General features: G+C 41.2%; 2 protein-coding genes across 4 annotated transcripts in view; one reads left to right on the top strand and one right to left on the bottom strand.

Moving 5' to 3' along the window:
* USP8 (ubiquitin specific peptidase 8) overlaps nt 1-15,208 on the top strand; it is a 20,328-nt gene extending 5,120 nt beyond the window's left edge. Inside the window, exons 3-20 of the mRNA XM_082060783.1 lie at nt 312-456; nt 769-854; nt 3,417-3,561; nt 3,796-3,853; nt 4,539-4,698; nt 4,955-5,117; nt 6,275-6,419; nt 6,616-6,836; nt 7,929-8,525; nt 9,775-9,864; nt 10,326-10,406; nt 10,794-11,056; nt 11,646-11,858; nt 12,356-12,566; nt 12,899-13,135; nt 13,669-13,811; nt 14,133-14,265; nt 14,489-15,208. Coding sequence (XP_081916909.1) covers nt 312-456; nt 769-854; nt 3,417-3,561; nt 3,796-3,853; nt 4,539-4,698; nt 4,955-5,117; nt 6,275-6,419; nt 6,616-6,836; nt 7,929-8,525; nt 9,775-9,864; nt 10,326-10,406; nt 10,794-11,056; nt 11,646-11,858; nt 12,356-12,566; nt 12,899-13,135; nt 13,669-13,811; nt 14,133-14,265; nt 14,489-14,674 — 3,277 coding nt within the window. The 3' untranslated portion in view covers nt 14,675-15,208. The remainder of the gene's footprint in view (nt 1-311; nt 457-768; nt 855-3,416; nt 3,562-3,795; nt 3,854-4,538; nt 4,699-4,954; nt 5,118-6,274; nt 6,420-6,615; nt 6,837-7,928; nt 8,526-9,774; nt 9,865-10,325; nt 10,407-10,793; nt 11,057-11,645; nt 11,859-12,355; nt 12,567-12,898; nt 13,136-13,668; nt 13,812-14,132; nt 14,266-14,488) is intronic.
* On the bottom strand, nt 13,144-24,053 carry USP50 (ubiquitin specific peptidase 50). 3 transcript variants are annotated; one of them, XM_082060785.1, is made up of 7 exons: nt 20,969-24,053; nt 20,369-20,564; nt 19,610-19,810; nt 18,278-18,420; nt 17,095-17,233; nt 16,199-16,402; nt 13,144-13,307 (listed from the first exon to the last, which is right to left on the bottom strand). In XM_082060785.1, exons 1-6 carry the CDS (start codon nt 21,118-21,120, stop codon nt 16,235-16,237), a joined length of 999 nt encoding a protein of 332 aa, XP_081916911.1. In that variant the 5' UTR covers nt 21,121-24,053; the 3' UTR covers nt 13,144-13,307; nt 16,199-16,234. The 3 variants fall into 3 exon arrangements, with proteins under 3 accessions (XP_081916911.1, XP_081916912.1, XP_081916910.1); XM_082060786.1 differs by lacking the exons at nt 13,144-13,307; nt 16,199-16,402 and adding an exon at nt 14,296-14,374; XM_082060784.1 differs by lacking the exon at nt 13,144-13,307 and having other exon boundaries at nt 15,173-16,402.

Raw genomic sequence — 24,053 nt, 5'->3', positions numbered from 1 at the left:
AATTAACACTGATTAGTTTTTCCTCAAAAAAAAAAAAGTTATTTTTAGAAAGGAAGAGTACTTTTTTCCGTGTCTCAGTGCACTATTTAATTATGGTAGATTTTAAAAAAGGTAAGTTAAACTAGCGAAGAGAAACATTATTTGGAGGAGCGTGATTGTAATTCACATTTAATGAAAGCCTTATATTAAGATGGTAAAATTGAATGCTTAAGATACAGGTAGAGGCTGTGAACACTTAAAACTATATCTTTTAATGGAAGTGTGTTTGGGGGCAAGTCAATCACAGCTTTACTCCTCTTCTTTGATTGCAGTTATGTGCAGAGTGCCCTTAAGATTTTCAAGGCAGCGGAGGAAAGCAGGTTGGACAGAGATGAAGAAAAAGCTTACATCCTATATATGAAATATGTGACCGTTTATAACTTTATTAAAAAGAGACCCGATTTTAAGCAGCAACAGGTATAAAAGCTTTCTGACTGACATCTTCTCCATTGGTAGAAATAATAGAAGTACAGAGAACTACACTAATGCACACTCTGAGGATTACACTGGTACTAAGTAAACTGTCTCATGATATTCTTTCCTTCCTATTTATGACAAGTCTATTGCTAATTGCTTTTACAGTTTGTTTTTTAAACATGTAAAGTATAAATTGTCAGATCTGTCAATATTTAATACCAATCCTCTGTACAGTAGCAGCTCTTGATATGCACAGAAGTAGGCATTATTAAGCTGTACTATTAATACATGGGGTGATGCTTGTAATTTTAGGATTATTTTCATTCAATTCTTGGACCTACAAATTTAAAAAAAGCTATTGAAGAAGCTGAAAGACTGTCAGACAGCCTTAAACTCAGGTACGTGAATACAGTTAATAGATATTGTTCATTATACCTGAAGCCTGTACATGTGCAATTGCAGGTTTTCCTTGTACTTAGTAGTAAGGGATTGCACTTGATGTTAGATACCCAAAACTCTTGAGACCTTAAGTTTTTTATCCACAAAAGTGTGTTATTAGAGATAATTGTTGTCATCACATACTCCAGTAACTTGCCACTGTATACATTGGCTCAGTTCTTAATAACTATGATTTGTTGATATTGTTTTCTGTATTTGTTTAATGACGAAGAAAAAGAAACTACAAGATATAAACTATATATACATTAGAGATGATCAAGAGCCATTTCCTTCTTACTCTTTTCATCATAAGGTCATTTGAAACCAAGTATACTAATCAATGTTCCTAGTATTTATATATGTTTAAAAGTCCTCCTTGTGTGGATTGAGTTTACATTAACAAAACACATTTTTTAATCTTTAGTTAGCTACTACACCTTTTGTCTACCTCTGCCACATGCAGACGTGTGTGGAAATGCAGTTTTGCCAGTATGTAACTGAGCTGGTGCTAACAGGCTTTTGCGTTGCTCATTTACAACTGTCAAGTTTTACATGTCTTTGTGCCGTAAGCCACAAAATTGTGTCGGGAAGACCTTGTAAGGTAGAATCTATCTTTAGGTGATATTTAGTCCAGTATGTCTTGCTTCCAGCCTTCTCCTTCTCACATCCTTAGCCACTATCTTTCTTGCCCCTTTCTCATAGTTTTTGCTCTTTCTTTTCAGCCAGGCACATTTCTCTTCCCATGTTCCACCCCCAGCTATCATTGTGCAAGCGCATTCTACGCCCTTTGAAGTGCTTAATCCATAGTTAGTTTAGGTGAACAAGGAAATGAGTGTGTAGTTACATGTATATGAAAATAGACTTTCCAAAGATGTCTCCTGATGCTATGGATGAAACAATCTTTAGGTTTTCCTTATTTTTTAGTTAAGAATATTACAGTTCAACAGAGCTACGAGTTCACTGTGCGAGTATACGCTGATAGAACTACAGAAACCCAGAATTGAGAAACTTACTGCTTAGTAGCTTGTGGCTTTTTATGAAGGGAACAGATTTCGAAAGTTGACACAATTAATAACTTTCAACTACTGTGGGCAAAATGTATATATATTTAAAGGGAATACAAATGAAACATGACTCCTGTGCAAACTACAGAAGTGGTTTCAGGGAAATTATTTGTGTAATTTCTTCTCCAGGCAGTAGGCCAGCAAATAGTTTGAATGTTAATTGTTAACTAAAAGTGGAGCTGCTGAAACATCATTTGTATAGCAGCAGGAATACCTACGTGAATGACCTGCTATGTGCTTCAAAGGCATAAATGGGAAATTGATGGGTAAATATTCCATATTAACCAAACTAAACTAAAAATCTGAAAAACGCTTTAGTGCCATTAACTCCAAATAACAAAATGCTCTGTTCTCACTTACAATGCCTTTGCCAAATCAAGAAGCCTGTTTGAAAAATAAAATTATAGATTTGCAGCCTCCTTCCTATTAGTGGCCAATTAGTGGAGTAGACTTGGAGTCAGAATTTGATTTAATGATCTAGTTTATTAACACAGTGCTTTTGATACGAAATACAGCTGTGTTGTCATTGTTATTTTAATTCTGATTAGGCAACATCTGATTAAAACGAGCAGTTATTTATACAGTTCACTGTTCATGCTTCACTGCTTAGTTCAGTCATCGAAACTGTTCAAAGCATTCTTTTTTGCTTTATGGATCACTAGTAACCCTTCAGCTTCTCAGTTGTATTAAACATAATTGGATGCTATTTAACAGTGATTATGACTATACAAACCTGCAGCTGGTGATCTAAAAGCTGTAGTTTGGAGGCCACTGTTTTACAATATCATGATTGTCCTTACAAAGGCAAAAGGCTGGGAGGTTAATTTTAAAGCCTACGACTTTATGAAAAGAACAGCTGTATGCAAGACCTAGGTTTACCAAAACTCACAAGCACACATGATTCTTGCATTGATTTCACTGAAGCTTTAGTGTTTGAAACAAACATAAAGAACATAGGTGAGGACATAAGAGCAGTATAAAGCCAGTTTCTCAGAAAAAGGAAATTTAGATAAGTGACCTAACCCCTACCTGTTATTGTTAGCCCTGTTGTAAAACCAAATACAATACCTGGGATGATTGTTATAATATATTGAAGTTTACCTGTAAGTCACCTATACTTACTCTTGCCTCTACAAAATAAAGTCTATTAATACATTTAGTGACATCATAGCTAAGCATGACCCCAGCTTTAGAGAAAAAGAGTTAGCTTTAAGAGCAGTGGCTAAGAAATTGGACCCAAAACAGGATTTAAGAATAAGAAAACCAACCCAAGAGCAGGAGAAATAATGTTATGCAGTCATGGAGGAAAATGAAACAAAAATTGTCAATACGTTAACTTTTGAAAACTTGAAATACTTTTTTTTCCCCCTGAAGACTTGATGATTCTGATGTTAATTATCTAAGGCTAATCAATAACACAATGTTGAAAAAAAAAGCCTTTTTTTCCCCCCCCAATAGATATGAGGAAGCTGAAGTTCGGAAAAAACTTGAAGAGAGGGACAAACAAGAGCTGCAGAAAAAGCAAGAACCAAAAGACGATGGAAAGAGTTCAGTCAAAAACTCCTCAGAAAGTACTGTGGATTCCAAAGGAAAAAGCCAAAGGGTAACAGAATGTTTACAAACTCTCTAATTCACCCTAAATGTATAGTTTTAATCTAGCATTTGATCTCTGCTAGTAGCTGTTTCCAGTTCAGAATTGTGGGGTTGGTTTGTTTTCAGACCAATTTTTTGTCTGACCAGTTTTCTTCAAGCTCTGTGAAAGTCAGCGTCTGTTGGCCACCTTGGTTCTGAGTATTAGATATTAAACTGACTTTTTTTTTTTCCCCTTATAACACAGGTTAATGGTGAGAGGAAGCATTCCCTGGAAAGAAAGGATCAGTCTGACAGTCTGAGTGGTAAGAGGTGTAACGTTCACATAGATGTGGAAAAGGTCTCCATATGACTATACAACTATTACCTAATTTGATTCAATTCTAGTTTTTCCTGAGTTTCAGTAACAGCAACTTAGTAATTAAGCTCTGTATTGCAGCCATCAGGATTTCTTTTGAACTTAGAAAGCTGTCTTTAGTTTTTCAACAGTTTAATAACTAAATTGAACTAGCCCTAAAGTAGTCAAATTAGAAAGAAAATGTCTCCTTAACTGACAAGAAAAAAAATCTAGGCAACACTAAAATGCATCAGCTCTCTGAGTTAAATAAGAAATTTTTTTCTTTCCTTTCACAACCTCCTGGTTTGTGTTCCTGGAATAAATATGTGAAAACGTTCTCTAGAGTTCTTAACTGAAGAGGAACATCTGGGGCTTGTAGTTTACAAATGCTTGCCTATATAGCTTGATTTAAATGAGACCACAAAAAAGTTAAAGTAGTTTATCACTGGAATGTTCAGTATTGTCTAATTAAGCAGATCAGGTGCTAATCAGCACGGCAGTGGGAGCAGAAGGTCCGGTGTGTTTATTCTGTAGTGTCTCACCTCCGTGGCTTTGTGGGACTTTTCTGTTTCATCCGTTTGCAGTCTTGGTTGCACCAGTCGGATGTGATCATAGCTATCTCCACTTATAATGTAGCTTTTTACATCTAATAGCTTCTCTGTTTCAAGGAGCAGTCACAGCTGAGAAACTGTTTGCGATGATGTCAGACAAAAATCTTGAATTGATTATAATGGATGCTCGAAGACTGAAGGATTATCAGGAGTCCTGTATTCCAAGATCTATCAGTGTCCCAGAAGAAGCTATCAGTCCTGGGTATGAAATAACGTTAAATGATAGTGGAATATTTATTTTTATAAATTGACTGTACAAAATTATGTGCTTTTAAAGCTTGTATACTTAGTTTCAGAGTCCCCAATATATACTATGGGTGAGATGCATCTGGCCAGCTCTGTTCTTCCATGTACTGGCTTCAAGCCAAATGTGTTTGTTTTATCCAGGCACATAGATTATATATCAGACAAAATGTTACTAGTATGTTTGTCTCTAAATGCATATTAATACATTTCAGAGTTACTGCTAATTGGATTGAAGCCAGGCTCCCAGAGGATTCTAGAGATCCATGGAAGAGGAGAGGACACTTTGATTATGTTATACTGCTAGACTGGTTTAGTTCTGCCGAAGACTTAAAGCTAGGAACAACTCTTCAGAGCCTGAAAGATGCGCTTTTTAAGGTTGGCAAGTTTCATGTTTTATATTAATTCATCTCAATAAATAATAAGGTCTTGAAGCACCAATAATTACAAAGTATATGGAAAACTTAATGACACTTGAGGCAAACATCTTGGTTCCGTTTTCAAAGACTGCTTTTTTTTTGATAGCAGAAGCGTAGTCTGAAGTTTCATGTTCCCATGCTTGTGCTCTAGTAGAGGACAGTATAATTTGTTCTATCGCTGAACAGCAGAACAATTCAACTCCCCTCCTCAACAGCTGTCTCAGGGTTATTTGGGAAAGTACTTAGTAATGTTTGCCAGAAGTAACTCTTCATTCATGGGAACTGGCTGGTCATCTGTGCAGGCAGGACAAAGAAGGCAAGACTTTGCTGTCCTGTCAGCCAGGAACTTTCTAAAACAGAGGAGTTTTGGTAAAGGAGATCCCAGAAATACTCGGAGCATGTTTAAGTTTGGGCATTACTGAAAATCCCTTTTAAGAGAAACATTAATTTAAATTTGGGGTTCATCAGTGCAAGGAGCTTATAGACTCAGTATTAAGCAGATTCAAGTCAGAACCCTGGCTGTGCTGTTCCTGCTCTTTATATAGGTGACTCTTGTGAAAGGCTGCACATTTCTGTTAGCCAGGCATTCAAGACTGGGCTTCAGAGATCATTCAAGCAGTTCTCCCCTGTTCATTGCTTTGCAGAATAGTCTCTGCACCTCTGTGCCTTGTTCATGTTCCAATAGTGAGGACCTCAGGAGGAGGCCAGTCTGGAGCCTGAACGCTCAAGGGTTTTTCAGAAAGCAAATGTTATGCTTTCTAAAGCCAATGCCCCTAATCACTCAGCAAACTTACCAGATAAGAAACCGAAGGAGACAGTATAACAAAAATAATTTTCTGCATGGAGGTTCGTTACGTGAAGTAGTAGTAAGTGTTTCTTTTGGTGCTGGAAATACTCAGACACTGTTGTAGGTAGAGCCAGGAACCTGTGTTGGGCATTCTCCAAACACAAAGAGGATCCATGTTCCTCAAAGGGTTTTTGCAGCCTGTTTAATTCTTATTTTAAAGTTTCAAAAGTAACCTGTCTCTTAATGTAATGACTAGACACAGAAATTTCAACAACTTAAGATGTAAAAGTTTCTATTTTTAAATTATTTCAAACTTCTTTTTCTTATAGTGGGAAAGCAAAACTATACTGCGGAATGAACCTTTAATTCTAGAAGGAGGTTATGAAAACTGGCTCCTTTGTTTTCCTCAGTACACAACAAATGCTAAAGTAACTCCGCCCCAACGTAGCAGTAGCGAAGCAGTGACTGTTTCTTGTAAGTATAAGGGATCACCTCCCGCTCCCCACCAAGTGTTTAATATTACTGGTTGTATCTTTAATTCATGCAAATATGTTTGGGATAGCATTGTTCTGCCTAAATCTAAGTTTTGAGGTGGAACATGAGGGTTATTTTGCTTTTGTGGGTTTGTCTCGAGTTCTCTCATGCTTCCCTCCTCTCACCCCTCCTAAAGTGGATTTTACGTATCCATCTCTGGAGGAGCCAGCTCCTGTTCCACCTGTTGCTGCTATAAAGCCATCTCCAACAGAAGTGATTGAAAATGAAGAAACGGGAGATAATTTGGAAGAGAGAATAAAATCACTTAACAGACCAAATGTACAGGACGCTGCTGTTCCAAAATCTGACAGTTCATGTGTAGTTAATCCAGTATCGATTACAAGAACTATCCCTGAGGTAAGCCGTGCTTTTTTCAGACTTAAAATATAGTTAATCTACTAGAGACCCACCACATGCAGGATCCTAAATCCACAGACACATACTTAGTATCTGTTCAAGCCTTATACATAAGTACAGTGGTACAGAGACTGGTGACCTGTGATGACTAATATACAGAATTTTATGAAACCGAATACACATAACATAATTGCAGAGATTTTGTGAATATTTTGATGTGGGCACCTGAGAAACTGAAGGTCAGGAAACTATCATTAATTCAGAAAGTCTATAAGCCATCTTTTCTACTCAAAATATACATACGATAACATACAGAGAGGGCAGTTAGGCCATGGCTTACCTTGGCTGTTCCAGAGGTCTGCTTTCCAGTGGCTGTATTTTCCTTCAAATAATAAACCATTTAGGTGGTTCGTCACTTGTGGCCCAGTAGTGAAAGTATAGTGATTTGTTTCTTCCTTTCATGGGTATAAAACTTTCTAAAGACACCTTTGTAAAGTCTTTGCACTAAAATAATGTTTTCCTTAAGAGACAACACTGAAGTCAAACTCTTCACTTTCACCGTTTTAGATACTGCCTTTAATACGGACTTCAGCCAAGAGACCCTAAACCTTATTTCTGTTCTCCCCGATCTAGACTAGCTTTTATTTTTTCAGAACCTCTACTTCAGCATCAAAACCAACTTGCTTTCCTAGGTCTGAGCTAAGCCAAGCGGTTCTTAAATAGTACTTCCCATCAAGCAGCTGAGCCTCAATCGCATGCTCTCTCACATGATTGAGAGAGCCCAACCCAATGAGTGCCCTAAAATGTTCACCTTTGAAAGCCTGAAAATTAAGAGTTGTGGTAATCAGTGCTTAATGCTGACCTTATGGTTCTGTAGGGCTTGTTGATTCTTACCTCACACCTGGAAGTTAAGTGAATACCTGATTTTACTAAAAAGCAATTTGAGTTACCAAATCTAATGACACTGAAAGTTCACTGTCTCTTTGGCAGAGGTCAACTTTATATTATCTTTATTCTCTTATAAATCTCACTTAGAAGCAGCATAGGGGGCAGTAATAGCTGTAGTGAACTGTTCTGCACTTTGTGTTACAGGTTGATCGTACTAAAAAGCCTTCACTAAAAACTCCTGATGATAACAGGCCAAAATCTGAAAGCACAGTCAGTGACAGCCAACCTGTTGAGAATGGACGAATAGTTCCAGACCGGTCCACAAAGCCATTACGTGATGCAAAGAGCGTTCTGACAGAAGAAGAAAAAAGTCGTGTACATGCAGAAACTGCTGCTCTGTTAGAAAAAAACAGACGGGAAAAAGAACTTCGGGAGAGGCAACAAGAAGAACAGAAAGAGAGACTCAGGCGTGAAAAAGAAGAACAAGAACAAAAAGCAAAAGAAGAACAGAAAGAAAAGGAACACAAAGAAAAGCTACAGCAATCCAAAGAGGACAGAGAACAGAAGGAGAGGGATGAGCAAATAAAAAGAGAACAGGAGGAAAAAGAACAAGAGCGGGTACGCAAAGAAGCTATAGATGCAAAAAAGCAAAGTAAAAATGAACTTGAAAGCCCTGGTGCAAAAAGGGTTGAGATTGACAAAATATCTATGGAAGAAAGAGAAAAGGGAACTCGAACACCAGAAACGCAGAGACGTGCGCTGGGTGATACATCTCAGACCTTCGTGACTGTTTCAGGCAAGGTTAGTGAAAAGCATTGCCAAATGGGGAGTCATTATTCAGGATGATTTGTGAGTGCATACTCGAATATCCATCTAGAAATTTTAAATACATCATTGGATTTTTTTTATTTGGACTGTTTTTACATAAATGTACATGAGAAATTTAAAACCAAGACTCAAATAGTTAGATTTTTTTTTTTGCAAGACAGCCTCAATTCTTGCTTGTAGGTGGGCAGCAAGGAATGATACGATAACAAAACTTCCCACTGACACGGGGGAAGGGATGGTTCATAGGCTGCAATCCTCTGTTTCAAAAAGAGAGGCATAGGGGCATTTTGTCTCTTATTCCAGCCTCGTACTGTATTTTATAGTGTTGTAATGCATGTTAGGGACAGAATTGTATTATCATAACAAACTCTTTAGTGCCCCCAGCTGTGTAAATGCTGATATAACAAGATTTTGTTGACTGACATAGGAAGCAAAACAATAACCTATTCTACTATTTTTGCTGAGAACAGTCTAGTTCCAATTCTTTGGGGGCGGAGGGGTTACAATTCCTTCTTTCCTTAAAATCTTGAGAAAAATCGCAACATTTCTGCAAGTACAGGGATTGTGTGATCATGAAACTGGAGCCGTTTGTGAAGCTGAGTTAATAACAGAGCAGATGTTGTTAAAACTGTTTCACAAGAACATGTGTTAGGATATTTTTCTCTCCTTTGCAATTGCAGTTGTTATTTGACCGAACTTTGATGCTTGTGTAAGGCAAATCCCCAAAAGGAAGCCAAAACTTCCTGGGCAATCTTAGCACAGTCATTCTTGACCTTTTGACTGAGCAACTGCACGTAATCCCCAAATGACTGCCTATTACAAAATAAATCCCTAGTGTTGGCTTCACAGTGTGCCTTTTCATGGAGAGGCTTTGTCACAGTGAGCAGTAAAAGGGGAAAAAAGTCTTTCATTTAAAAATAAATTGTAAACCCCACAGCTTTTAGGGGGAAAAGTAGCATAGGTGGAACTTGAAACTACCGAACAGATTGTCTTATGTCATGAAACATTCAGCACAAAGGCTGGTCCAGCAAATTGCCTATACAATAGACTAGGAAGAATAAACATGATGCGTAGATACCTGCTGTAACCACTTTTTTCTGGCATGTGCATTTAATAACCAAAAGAAAGTAGAACTTTGCTTTTTCCTTGTTTTGCTTTATCAGCATTTTTTAACTGACATTCCTGATGAAAATTGAAAGCCTTCTCTCAAAATCTTTTACAGCAAACTGGGGTTAAAGGACAACCAGACAGTGGAGCTCAAAAGCCAGGACCCCTTAGAGAGGATTCTGAACAAGATACTGAAAGACTTAAAGTAAATACAATGTGTTGTATGTACCCCAAACCAATCAAGCGCAGATGCTTTATGATTAGTATATTATGTTAAATTCCACCTCATTTCAATTTTTAAAGTCATCATCTTAAGAAAAGACTATGCCATGTTTACAGCTGCTTGTTTGCTTTTTTAATTTGTCATATCCATCTGAAAAAATATTTGAAGCTTTCACTAGAAATCTTCGTATGTTTCTGATGGCATTAACAAGCATTCCCCACTTGTTCCTCATCTCACGCATACTCGCATACTGCTTTGAAAGGGAGAAAAGATCATCCGTATGTTTTTAACAGAAGCACATATTCCTAATAAAAGTAGCTTTTTTTAGGGAAAAAATTGAACTGTTTTACATTAAATCATGTAACTATATAGAGAAGGGCACAGGCAGCTTGCTGCTCTGCATAAGTAACTGTACATACCTCACATTTCTGTTTATTTATTAGTCTCAGCGGGAGCCGTTAATGAGAGCGCGAAGTGAAGAAATGGGAAGGATAATACCAGGACTGCCTGCAGGCTGGGCAAAGGTAACTTTCTCTTCTGTTATAATCAAGGTGCCTTGTGCAGTTAGGTAATGCATTTCCGCTTGTCTTATTTCTGAGTTAGATAATTTGGTCTCTGCCCCCCCCAACTTGCACAGTTATTTTCTGAATTATAATATTATTTGTAATGAAACCAGGAGAGTTCGTCTGCTGTACTTCTGGTACTAAGCAGTTGATGTGTAATATGCATTTTGGTGAAAGTGGTGCCTTCCAGTAACTTTAATCCATGAAGTATTGAGGCCAGTCACACCTGTTAACATCTCAATCTTTCAAAAACTCATGCACTGTTCTTACAGTAGTTTAAAAATAGGTAAGTAAGTTAATGATGGATTTTTTCCTTCTTTTTGAAACTATTTGTTTTCTTTCCCCAAGTTTCTGGATCCAATCACTGGAACCTTTCGTTACTATCACTCGCCAACAAATACTGTTCATATGTATCCACCAGAAATGGCTCCTTCATCCACTCCCCCATCAACCCCTCCAACTCAAAAACCCAAGCCACAGGTGACTGTTGAACGAGAAAGAGAACACTCCAAACTGAAGCGCTCCTACTCTTCCCCAGATATAACCCAAGCCATTCAAGAGGAAGAGAAGAAAAGGATTCCTGTAACTCCTGCAGTCAATCGTGACAATAAGTACGTTCAATAAGTTCTACCACAACTCATGCAATATGATAGCATGTAAGACTTGCTTTGTGTTTAACCAGCTGAAATTCGTTCATATTTTTCCAAGTAGGCTTGAAAGGATGCAAGAGTGATACGCTTAAATTTCATTGCCAGAAGTTCGACATACAGGGCAGTTATCTTTTGAGAATTAATGTAATTGTCACATATTAACATGAATTTCAGAGGTCACAGTGTAATTGGACAACAGTTGCTTTTTAAGCAGTGGTATTTGTGTTAACATATTAAATGCCAGTCCTCTGACAGCTTGTGAAATGTAGAGGTTTTGGTTTTTAAACTGGGCGAAGTCAACAGTTAAGTCTTTATCTGTTAATTTGAAAAAATACCCCAACAACAACTGGTGGAGCCAATAACTCAGCCTCATTACAGGCCAGTGTATAGGGCTTTCTTGCCATTGCATTGACAGGCCTGGAATACTTAATCATGGCATTTAGTGACAACTTGTGCCAGGTTGTTTTATTCCCTGCCAGGGAGGGCAGTTCTCTTGCCTTATGTGCCCTGTCAAGTCTGAGAGTCCTAAAAACCAATTTCTTCCTTACAGGCCAGTCTGTTACACTAAAGCAGAAATCTCAAGACTTTCTGCATCACAAATTCGGAACCTTAATCCTGTGTTTGGGGGATCGGGACCAGCTCTTACAGGACTCCGTAACCTAGGGAACACTTGCTATATGAATTCCATATTACAGTGTCTGTGCAATGCACCTCACCTGGCTGATTATTTTAACAGAAACTTGTATCAAGATGATATTAACAGGTAACAATCTCTTATTCTCATCCTTTATAACTGAAGGTTAATTTAGAAAAATCACTTAGTGGGGTGAAGGGGGCCATGTTTGTTTGGTTGTTTTTAAGTAGGAGACAAACACTAATTTCTTAGTGTCTTGACATTTTCAAAATTGGTGTGTGTGACAAATTAGGTTTTACTGGATAGTCTTAATTAAGCTGTGCTTACCACATTCATAAAAACAAGTGTACTAGGGTCTCCTAAAACCAAACAGCCTATTTAAATAGCAGCTTACAAAACAAGCTGGAAACGGCTGTACCTTCCATCGGCCCAGTCTTGAATATGGAACCAAATTACAGCACCAAAGTAGACAAAAATTTTAACTCAATCTAACAGCCAGTTTTTCTCAACCTAAAGAAGTTACTTTGAAGTTGGGTTAATGTTTTGAATAAATAAGAATAATGTTAAAATAATAAAAATAGTTATTTGAATGGCTCACTTTACTGTTTGTCCGTTTAATTGTGTAGGTCAAATTTCCTGGGGCATAAAGGTGAAGTGGCTGAAGAGTTTGGTGTAATAATGAAAGCGTTATGGACAGGACAGTATAAGTACATCAGTCCGAAAGACTTTAAAATTACAATTGGGAAGATTAATGACCAATTTGCAGGATACAGCCAACAGGACTCCCAAGAATTGCTTCTCTTTCTAATGGATGGCTTGCATGAAGACCTAAATAAAGTAAGCAAACCGCTTATAACAAATGATGCATCTGTCAGATGATGAAGAGAAATAAATTTTTAAAAGACCTTATTTCATAAAAATATTATGTTACTGGAACCTTGTTCAGAAGGAAATGCTAGTATTCAGAATTAAATCGGAATTTATTTTGAAACAGTGTAAGGTACTGAAGGGAGTAATAGAAGAAGCCTGACTAGGTAAGAAATGGATGGCTACGCTGACATGTTTAAATATTCTTGCAAATATTCAATAGTATGCTTACCTATAGATAAGACTTGCTATTTTTATATATATTAACATACGGCTGTGATATTTAAACTTCTGTTATCCAGGCTGACAACAGGAAAAGATACAAGGAGGAAAACAACGATCATCTTGATGACTTGAGAGCAGCAGAACTAGCCTGGCACAAACACAAGCAGCTCAATGAGTCCATCATTGTGGCGCTCTTTCAAGGCCAGTTCAAATCTACGGTGCAGTGTCTTACGTGTCACAAGAAGTCCCGGACCTTTGAGGCTTTCATGTATTTGTCGTTACCGCTGGCGTCCACCAGTAAATGTACGCTGCAGGTACGCAGGCTCGGGAGAAACAGCTCGCAAAGCAAAACCACTTCCCTGTGGCTTCATTATGGTGTTGCTTTTGCTCAGCCCCTTGCTGAAAGCAGTTAGTCAGTATTCCAGCTTCATTTCCACTCACCTGAAACATGGACAGATCTGAGTCTTCATTGTTCTTTAAATTCTTCTAAAATGTAAAAAAAAAAAAAAAAAAAAGGAAAAAAAATCCTTAAAAGTTTTAAAGTACAAGCAGGATAGAAATATTGAAGCCACAGTAACAGAAAAGACGTATTTATTTTTGTAGGCCGTAGTATAAATATTTTGTGGTTTTAAACAAAATACTGTAGGTATATTCTGAAGTATTTGTAGCTAATTAATACAAGCAGTAAAATTTCTTTCTGTGCATGGATTTAACTCACTTTTCCTCATTTTTGTGCAACATAGTGCACAGAAACTTGGGGCAGGTCACCAAACAAGTGGGACACAAATATTTTTGCTGTCATTTTATAAATACCTGCCTTTCACAATCTGTTTGTATTTCATTTTAGGAATGCCTTAGATTGTTCTCCAAAGAGGAAAAGCTCACTGATAACAATAGATTTTACTGTAGCCATTGCAAAACTCGAAGGGATTCTTTGAAAAAAATAGAAATTTGGAAATTACCGCCCGTTCTTCTTGTGCACTTGAAACGGTAAGAGAAACTTAATTAGGATGAAGTGACCAGGCTTTGGTGGAGATTGATTGTTCCAGTGCAATAGGTAACCATTTTGAATTAGAGAAAGCTCCAGATGTATTTCAAGTTGTAACGTTATGAGAATTTTATTAGGCTGTACTTCACAAAGCACTTTTACAAGTAATCTCGCTTCATTTGTGCTACGAAACAACATGTGAAAGCATTAACAGAATTGGGGGGTCAAATGTTTCAGTTGATCACATCCTGGTTAAAAACAGGGGAAACAAATATGTTTAACGTCCTTAAACAGCTTGTGAATTTTGCTTTTTAATTCTCTAGATTTTCCTATGATGGAAGATGGAAGCAAAAGCTTCAAACTTCTGTAGATTTCCCATTGGAAACTCTTGACCTTTCGCAGTATGTCATTGGTCCAAAGAACAACTTGAAGCGCTACAATCTGTTCTCAGTATCAGTAAGTAACCACGTCACATGCCAAAGTTCAGCTGGTCTTTATGCCAAGACTTGGGTGAGCCTGTGTGATTCATCGAGGTTTCCACGCTGGTTGCTGATTAAGTTGTATTCTAAACCAAATGATTGATATTTAGTAAAAAAATCTCACATTCTAGTTTATTTCCCTAACCAGGGAAGAAATGGTAGGTTTCGAGGCCATTAATTCTTCTCATTTATGTCTGCAGAATCATTATGGCGGGTTGGATGGAGGGCACTATACAGCCTATTGCAAAAACGCTTCAAAACAACGCTGGTTTAAGTTTGACGACCACGAGGTATCTGAGATCTCAGCATCATCTGTGAAATCCTCAGCTGCATATATTCTCTTTTACACCTCTTACGAACAGCGAGCGGTGGATGTGGCCACATAAAGCCGCGTGGGTTAAGCAAGCTGGTTTTCTTTTTATAAGAGCAAAGTAGGTATGGGAACGCATATAAATATGCAAAACAATTATAGTCACAGATACTGGGATGGTTGCAGCAGCTTTTCTGCAAGCAGGCTCTTTCTGGTCCGTATTAGTGCTTAACAATCAGAAGACTGATTAATAATGCTTGTGGTAACCCTGCCATCTGTGAAACCATTTAAAAAGCATACTTGCATTACCATTTATTTAAGAAACAACTGTATTTTTAGTCTGCTCCAAAATTAAATTCTAGCTTAGTCATCTGAAATCTATTAACAAGTAGTTTAAAATGTCTTAAAAATCCCAAGGCATATCTTGATTTTTTTATGTTTTTCTTCCACTGTTATGGCCTTTTCACATTTCTAACCTTAAGCTTGATTCTACTGTGAATACTCTAGAATGATGTAAACAGTTAGGAATGTAAGTGTACATATTGATTGCATACTTGCACATCAGAACTATGTATATAATAAAATGTTGTCCTTTTTGTGGGAATCTCTCGGACTCAGAGGATTGCGTTTGTTTGCCGGCTCTAAGTAACTGCAACACTACGTAATAAAAAAGCAGAGCTGTATTTTTTTTTTCTGTTGGCTTTTGTCAATATTTGTGCACTTCAGAGTTATTCTAAACAAACAAGATCTTCCTTTTTAATTTTTTAATATAAATTTTCATGTACACATGCATTAAAAACCTTAATGAAGAAATGATTTAAAAAATATATCCTGTTAAATGTACGTTTGGGTTTGGTGTTTTCATTCTCGACTAGTTGTATAATGGTCAGGATTCTATATAATGACAGTCTGAATCATTTTCACATGGTTTAAAGGTTTGTCAGATGGAAAAAATACGACTTTGTGCAGAACTGATTAGTTTAGAAACTATTTCAGTTGCATCTTGTGCATTTCCCTGCTCTGGATTTGGGTTCGTTTTCCCTCTCTGATTAGGTTGGTGTTCAAAAATTTTAAATCCTACATTCCAAGCTTTTATCTGTCTACATACATGTGTCTTGCAGGTGGAATTAAGACCAGGCCTGATTGTTTTCCAGAAGTTCCTGAGCTGCGAACAGAGTTGCAGTGCTAGAGGGACAAAAATGACTATATTAGAATAATGCATGTTCCTTTCTCGTATCATAGCGGTCGCTTCATCCCCTGCTCTCTCTGGGAACATCTGTCCCCAGTGATCTGGTCATGCACTTTGACAACATCCTGCCAGCGTCTGAAAGGCAGCTTGAAACAATAGAATATACTTAACCAACAGAGAAACAGGAATTTTCAGATAAGTGCATCTTTGTCATGGAAAACAACCTCTAGACCTCGTACAAGTGGAGTGGATGCGCTTTCCTTAACAGGCTTGGGAGCTGTAGCTCTTCTCTCTAGAAATTACTTCCTGAAAGACCACGACAGCTGATCAGGTAATGAAACTGCTCTAGTTTATTGATGAAACAGAACTTGGCTACTGCTGCGAATGAATTCTAATTGCTGGCCTACTCACTGTTGGTTTTCCAGGGCTATCAGGTTTTTAAGGGGTTCAGAGGAGGCTTTGGCAGATGTAGAACAGGAGATAAGCCGTGCGAGTCTGCACGGAGGAATCGGAGAGCTTGCTGATCTGGGCATCGTCAAAGCTGTACCAGTTTGTGCTGACCGAGTGCTTGCAGAACGCCGTGTAGTGGCCATCGTCCAGAAACCCAGAGTGGTTCTGCAACAGACACCACAGGCTCTTGAAACAGAACATTCGCTCTTTCTCCTTATGAGCAAAGACAGGAATTGGCAATCATTTCTATTTGCATTTGGAAAAGGTGGGAGAGAAGATTCTAGACCCTCTTTGGCCTACAGGAAGGAATATTAATTCAAATAAATGCTTCAAAACAGAGCAAATAGATGATGCTTCTCTATTTTGCAGTAGTAAATTTGCAACCCAGCTATTAGCCCCGTACAGGTCACTATAAGCTGGCCCCAAATACAGTGAGCGATGGAAAGAAACCTTATTTACAAACAGGATCCATTGTGATTTTTTGCTGAGAAGGCTGAGGCAGCTCCAACCAGGCGTTATGTGCCAGGAGCGCGGCCTTTTTAAAACTGGGATGTGGTGGGAAGAAGGAGAGAGAAGTTTGAACTTCTCTCCTTTGGTTACGTACTGGATTATGTCCAGGGCAGGTAAAAATAGCGTATGAAAACCATATATATATATATATATATATATATATAAATAAAAACCTTGTTCCTGGTGTATTATTAGTGAAACAAAAAAACCCATGCTCTCTCACATGCTCTAACTGCGATTTTTAAGTGCCTGGAACAGAGAGAGCTTGCACAGGAGCAGAGCAAGTCAACAGGGGCTCCATGTGCTGCCCGCGGCACGGCGCTCTGCACCGGGAACGCAAAGCTCACCACGACGGCGCACAGGCTGTACTCCATGTCCTGGCGCCGCTGCATCTCCTCGGAGCTGTAGGGAGAGAGGTCCAGATCGCAGAGTGGGTACCAGATGTCCGTTGAGAGTTTCCTTTTTTGCTTGCCTTGCCATTCAAACCTGAAACAAAATGTTGAACTATTTTAAATAACACTCTTATTTTTTATATATATATATTGTGGTTGTTTAGCTGACTTTCCTAGAGGAGGGAAAACCCAATGAATGAACCAACCCAGCATTTTGAAATATAAAGGTAAAGCAAGAAAGGCAAAGGTCTTGCTTTGTGATCATTCTATTAGAAATGGCAGAAGCCAAATCTCTGCGTCACTGTCACTCTGTCCTAAATGTTTCAGGCTGCGCTGTTGTCAGCTCTTCTGTCCCACCAGGCTCCATCCCTCTCCTCTGTAACTTTTAGTACAGCACTATACCTATAAACCTCTACAATGTGGTCAAGGGCTGCAGCGGGTGACCACAAGTTCATTTGTGTGTGTCAAGGAAAGCAGATGTTGAACGGGAAATAAAATAATGACTTCACATAACGTAGTTCTGGGAAGCCAAATCATCCCAGAGTAATTTTCTTTATAGGTTGGAAGTTGTTAAGAATAGATTTTTAAGAATAAAATTAGCATGTGGACACACGTGGCTCGTTAAGTCTGCTCGTCACTGATGTGCTGCTCTGGTGAGTAGACCCAGTTGCTGACATGTGATCTAGTGAAGGGATAAAGAGAAATACAGCCTCTCAGCTGCAATAGTAACAAGCAAAACGCCCTGTTGCAGTTCTGCGCTTAGAACCCCAGTCACGAGCTCTCACTTGCCAGGGGAACTTGTACTCGCACGGATGTCTGAGCATCCGAACCGCTGCACTGAGCTGTAGTCAATCGCTCCTTACTGGAGTTTTCCTCCTCTTTGGAGAAGAGATGCCAAATGCAGCGAGTGAAGTTTGGTGGGCTGCACTATAGAGTAAGGCAGAACGTTGTCTGAGATTGCAGGAATGCAGCTTGGGTGTTTGACAGGTGTATTTTATCTTCCAGTTTAGCTTCCAGGTATCAGAAGTACTAAAAACACCCATTTGCAGTGATTTCTTTTCCCTTTTATACAAATGCAAGTGACTCCATGTCTCACAGATCCCAGGGAACGGCCACGTCCTACCCACCCAGACTGTACCTCTTCAGGTGGAAGATAATGATCTGCGGTGCCTTGGTTATGGTGGCCTTCACTGCAGCATCTTGTTTACTTCCACACCAGGAACAGTGGATTTGGTTGTTCCAAGTCAGTGTGTCTTGCTGAAAGAAGCACTCGAGACAGTCCTGTCGAAGAGAAAAATGAAATCGATCGTATCTCCACGCCTGAAGATCCTAAGCAAGGCGAGAGAAGAGTTGGCCGTATTTTGGAGCTCTCTTCCTGGTCAAAACTTAACATAGCAAGGCTGACATTACAAATACACTTCACAGTATCACAGTATGTTTGGGATTGGAAGGGACCTCAGAAGATCATCTAGTCCAATACCCTGCTGGAGCAGGAACGCCCAGGTGAGGTCGCACAGGAACATGTCCAGATGGGTTTTGAATGTCTCCAGAGAAGGAGACTCCACAACCCCCCTGGGCAGCCTGGGCCAGTGTCTGTCACTCCTACTGAGAAGAAGTTTTTTCTCAAATTTAAGTGGAACCTCTTGTGTTCCAGCTTGAACCCATTACCCCTTGTCCTATCATTGTTTGCCACCGAGAAGAGCCTGGCTCCATCCTCCTGACACTCACCCTTTATGTATCTGTGAACATTAATGAGTCCCCCCTCAGTCTCCTCTTGTCCAGCTCCAGAGCCCCAGCTCCCTCAGCCTTTCCTCACACGGGAGATGCTCCACTCCCTTCAGCATCTTTGTTGCCCTGCGCTGGACTCTCTCCAGCAGTTCCCTGTCCTGCTGGAACTGAGGGGCCACAACTGGACACAATATTCCAGGTGTGGTCTCCCCAGGGCAGAGCAGAGGGGCAGGAGAACCTCTCTGACCTACTGACCACCCCCTTCTAACCCACCCCAGGTACCATTGGCTTCCTGGCCACAAGGGCCCAGTGCTGGCTCATGGTCACCCTGCTGTCCCCAGGACCCCCAGGTCCCTTTCCCCTACACTGCTCTCTAATAGGTCATTCCCCAACCTCTACTGGAACCTGGGGTTGTTCCTGCCCAGATGGAACACTTGGGCAGCCAACATTGTTTTCCTTTTTCCCCACAAAAAAATGAGGAAACACCTTGAGGGAAAGAAACCCTCATGGTTGCTATGGCACAATCTCAATATTCCTCATCCCATGTCAACCGGGGAGCGCTGCTCCCAAACCCTCACCAGCCCCCGCGCTCCAGTGACCAGCACAGAAAACCCCGCGTCTCTTGGGACCAGCGCAGACACTGCCCATTGGTGCCCAGGAACCCCAACTAAACACCTGCGTCCTTTTAATCCCACGCGCTAGCGTAAGGCGCGACTGGCATTGGAGCAGCGAGCGGCCGTACCTGCAGGGAGCACGCGCTCTTGGACGGGATGGGCAGCGACAGGACCGTGAAGCTCTCGGGTCGGCGGCTCGTGCTCTTGCATTCCAGACACGTGATGTCGTAATTGAGTTGTCCCTCAAATAACTCCGTGATGATCGTAGGTGTTTCGCTGGCGCCCCCTCGGCTGCCCTTTGCATCAGGAACGCATTTTCTTTTGCTCGACTATCAAAAATTAGCACAGCGTCAGCAACCGTTTCAGAAGCGCCTTCCCTTGGTTTTAATGGTCACTGCCTGCCTGCACTAGTAGAACTTGCCTCTAAAATGCTATTGCTTGGTGTTTCATACATGCAGAGTAAGCTTAGATTCATTTTCTGAGAGAAATTAAGCAAAAATGTAATATTCTGGACATTAGACAGAGTGATTTAATTGCTGGATGAGCTCTTTATCAGAGAAAGGCCAGCCTGAGGGCACGGCGGACAGATGAGAAAGGGCAAGAATGTAAAGGGCAGAAGGAGCAAGGAGAGGGAGAGGTGGGGACAGCGGAGCCACTGACAGCGTTGTCATTGAGGTGGGGCTGCAACTTGATGTGGCGTTAGACAAGAAGCAAACGAATTATTCTGTGTGTGTTGGTACAAACCAAAAAAAAAGAAAATGGTGATTTTTTAGCAGCTGCATCCTGTAGTTCAGAACAGGACAGGCAAGTTTTACCCGGAATGCTAAATCGGGAAATGCAAAGAGGAAGCAGCTACAGTCCCCAAAACAGCACAGCTGGGCTCTTACCTTCTTGAGAGCCTCGTGGAGCTCGTTCAGCACACAGATCAGAAACTCCTGCGCGTCCTGCTGGGTCCTCTTGCTGAACGCTGGGTACCGCTTCCCCAGCACCGAGTGGAAACCCTCCGGGGAAACACAGGCAGAGTCCCCAAGCCACATGTCGGACACCAAACAGCCAAAGGCAGTCGCAGCCTCGCCGTTGCCCCTTGGGAAAGTCAACGGAAACTTCAGGTCAAGTGCAAAAGGATGGTGGCTCCACCAGCAAATCAGAGCATAAGCTTAGAAAATCTCTGCAGGTACAATACAGGGCTGCCATTTGCTTTGGGGAACTCTGCAGGCAGTAGAAAATACTCAGAATTGTCATCGAGACAGCAATGACACTGCTATTGCCACCAAAATGACACAAAGAGTTTAATGCTAAAGTCGCCCAGCACGGACTCAGCGTCTCGGAGGATGGGGATGGAAGCAGCTTGTGGGCAGTTTGGATAGAACTGCATGGTGGGGAGCTCACAGGTGGCTGCCCTGGACATCCTCATGACAACACGTGTTCTTTGGAAGGAAAACAGCGCCAAGCAGAGAAATCTAAGTAGCACGAGTAAATGAACTTACTTGTGCAGGGCTGCTTTGTACTCTCCCGAGAGGAAATAGTCGACGAGCGGCGGCAGGCTGCACAGCCCCTGCAGGATCGCGTTCATGTAGCACGTGTTCCCCAGGTTCCTCAGCCCCGTGAGCCCCGGGAGGTGGCTCCTCAGCTCCTCCATGGGCTCCTTGCAGGAACACGTCACACCTTCCAAGCAAATAGAGTCATCATTCCACCAACTAGGAGAAAAACCCACAACAGGGGAGAGCTAAGATGCTACAGTTCTTTTTGTATTGTTTTTTTCAGAACGCGGTACTGTCTTGAGGAGACGTTTGCTGGTTCAGGAGCTTCTTTACAAGTTACATTTGCTTACACCGAGTTAACGCAGTGGTAAAGCCCACACTAAGCTCTTCCCAGTATGAAGAGATACACCATTCAGAGGTATTATTTAAACACCTGAGGTTTTAGGGTTATTCCTAGAACTCCACTCAGCCTTTGAATCCATACACTAGTATTAAAAAACTAAAAGTAGCTGTAAGGAGCCATTTTTCCCCACAGAAGGCGTCTTATATTGCATTTCCTCAGTGGCCTGGTACTTATATATTTTCTAAAACCATAGGTTGCAGTCCAGATGCTGAACAGGTTGCTCTTCAGACTTTTTCCATAAAATGTGAATTCAGATTAAGAAAATGTTAGTAAGTTTGTTTTCTTGCTGCACTGTCCTGTCCTGGCCCACACCGTCCCCAGCCTCGAGCAGGCACAAGCGGGGTCTGAACACAGACCCTGCCCAACCCAGACGTGCTTGGCCAATGCTGCCGGTCCCGAATTTGTAAAGGCCGCGATTTTATTCGGATGCAGGACGGAAAATTCTGAAACCTCAACCATCTTTGTAGAACAAGAAAAGCCATTTCTCTCCTTTCGGCCGAACAACACACCCCCAAGTTTTCCCATTTCTGGAAGCCTCCCAGGCTGAGATGTGTTTTAATCATCTAATAGCCACCAACCAACTACAAAACTATTTTCTCTTAGATTTCATTAACAGCAGAGCCAACGTTTCCAAATAGCTCTACCTATGGACCAGTCTCCTATGAAAACGCTTAATTTCCTCTTTTATAGACGTCTCCAAGAAACGCCGGCTCGGAGGAGGCCAGAGGCTGGGCCGGAGGGGGACGGGGGATAGCTGGGAAGCCACCGGCGGCCCGTGCTTGCCCCGGCTCACAGAGGCCACCACTTGCCCCAGTTTCTTCACACCATCACCTCTTCCCTCCAGTTCCATGGCGTGACCGGCGCGACCCCGTGTGCCGCCCGCCGGGCTCCCCCCGCCTCACGGCTTTGTGATGCCGCTCTGTTCCATCGGTTCTGCCCATGGAACGGGCCTGGCCCAACCCAACCTGCCCCCAGCTCCTTCTACGCGCCCCCGTTCATTCGTGTTCGCTCGCACCTCTTTTAGCGTTTATTATCGCCACGCTCTGACACAACGGCGGTGATGATTGAGGGTGTCGACCATAAAGAACTGAAACTACCTCAAAATGTAACGCTGCATTAGTTCATTAGTGTTTAGAAAAAAAAATGGGAGTAGGAAAGAAGCGTCTTTTTAATTAGCTAATGAGACAGTGTGGTTGATTTCCGAGTTTCACATACCACTGAAAAGCAGGAGGTTTTCTCTATTTAACATAATTATTCGGGACGTAACGAGGATGCACAGAAGAGGCCCAAAAAGCCATTGCAGCGATCCCTCGTTATCCTGCGGGTTAAACTTCAAGCGCTGTGCCCGACGCTGCTGTTCACCCCCAGACCCTGTATCTACAAAGTGAGATATAAATGCAACACATACACCCCCCTCTGCTATTAAGAACCTGATCTATAACATTTTCGTAAACGGAACTGTTACACATCCTTCATCAAGAGTATAGGATGTTTTAAAATACAGATTATAATCCTGTGGGTTAAACATAAAACTTTAACAACTACGTACAAATGCCTGAGTGCGTGCCGGTATGTACAGATATTCACAGGGGGCTTTTCCACCCTGCGCTATTTAAACTTTGGTGACAAGATCTAAGAATTCTACCCTGCCTCCTTCTGCAAATAAATATGTGAAACATGAGGTTGAAGTGCCCGTTTCCCCCATGGGGCTGTGACAGTTTGTAGCCATGCAGAGGTTTGTTAAACGGCCACAGGTAAAACACAAGGGCACGTTGCAGCTTCACCCAAAGGCCTCCGGCAGAGCCACCGCGGTTGCTTGTTTTGCTGTGGATAATTCAAACGTAGCAGCCGTTCCCATTCCGTATGCAGAGTACTTACGTGCTCCTGTTCTCGTCTCTGTGCAGGAGTGCGCGCAGCTACTCGTGTGGGCTGGAGGAAGCCAGATGTTTCACACAGGTTTAGGGAAAGGCCGAGCTGAGGAACGACCACAACCCCCCGACCCAAAAACACACGACCCCGGCGATTTCTGCAACAAACCTGCTCACTTGCAGCAAGGGCAGGAGGGACGAGGGAGCTTCCCCTGCCCGGCGACACCTTCCAAGGCAGTTAATGGCATTTTGTGGGAACAGGATGCCCCTGGTTGCAATAGTCATTACTCACACCTTCTGAAAAGGGGAAGCCTGGAGTTTCAACCTCAGAAAATGATCCGCTCACCGTTTTTCTTGACTTGAAAGCTCCCCGCAAGGAGGAGTTGTTCAGGTACTGTTCAAAAGGCAATTTGTCCTGATGCTTCTCTTCCTGCTCTGCAACACCCCGCAGCAATCGTTGGGCTTAGTTTCCACTTCTGCTGTGTATTATCACAACGTGCACTAAACGAATACAGTAGCATGGCACAAACATGGAAAACCACTGCCTGGGTGTATAGATACATTTAAATTAACTTCTGGTGTAGTACATTACCCCATAGCAAGATCAGGGGATGTAGTCGGGCATCCACAATGCAGCTCCTAATCCAAAACAAGCATTTGAAAGAGCTTTAAAGGTATTTTTGTCTCATTTACTCACTAACCCCAACACATATTCGTGTCTATTATGAAAATTTTCACTTCCCCCCCAAACGAAGTTTCTGGTGAAGCCAAAGTTGAGATCCCTCAAAGGCCGACGGCCGCTTTGATCCAGCACGGCAAA

This window comes from Streptopelia decaocto (assembly GCF_964273445.1).
Source record: "Streptopelia decaocto genome assembly, chromosome: 9".
Taxonomy (NCBI): Eukaryota; Metazoa; Chordata; class Aves; order Columbiformes; family Columbidae; genus Streptopelia; species Streptopelia decaocto.
This window is presented reverse-complemented; position numbering and strand designations above follow the sequence as displayed.

Coding starts and splice junctions, on each gene's coding strand:
- USP50 (XM_082060785.1), bottom strand. CDS start 21,120: ATGGAGGAGCTGAGGAGCCACCTCCCGGGGCTCACGGGGCTGAGGAAC. Junction 20,565..20,968: donor TACAAAGCAGCCCTGCACAA/GTAAGTTCATTT, acceptor GACTTTCCCAAG/GGGCAACGGCGAGGCTGCGA. Junction 19,811..20,368: donor TCCACGAGGCTCTCAAGAAG/GTAAGAGCCCAG, acceptor AATTTTTGATAG/TCGAGCAAAAGAAAATGCGT.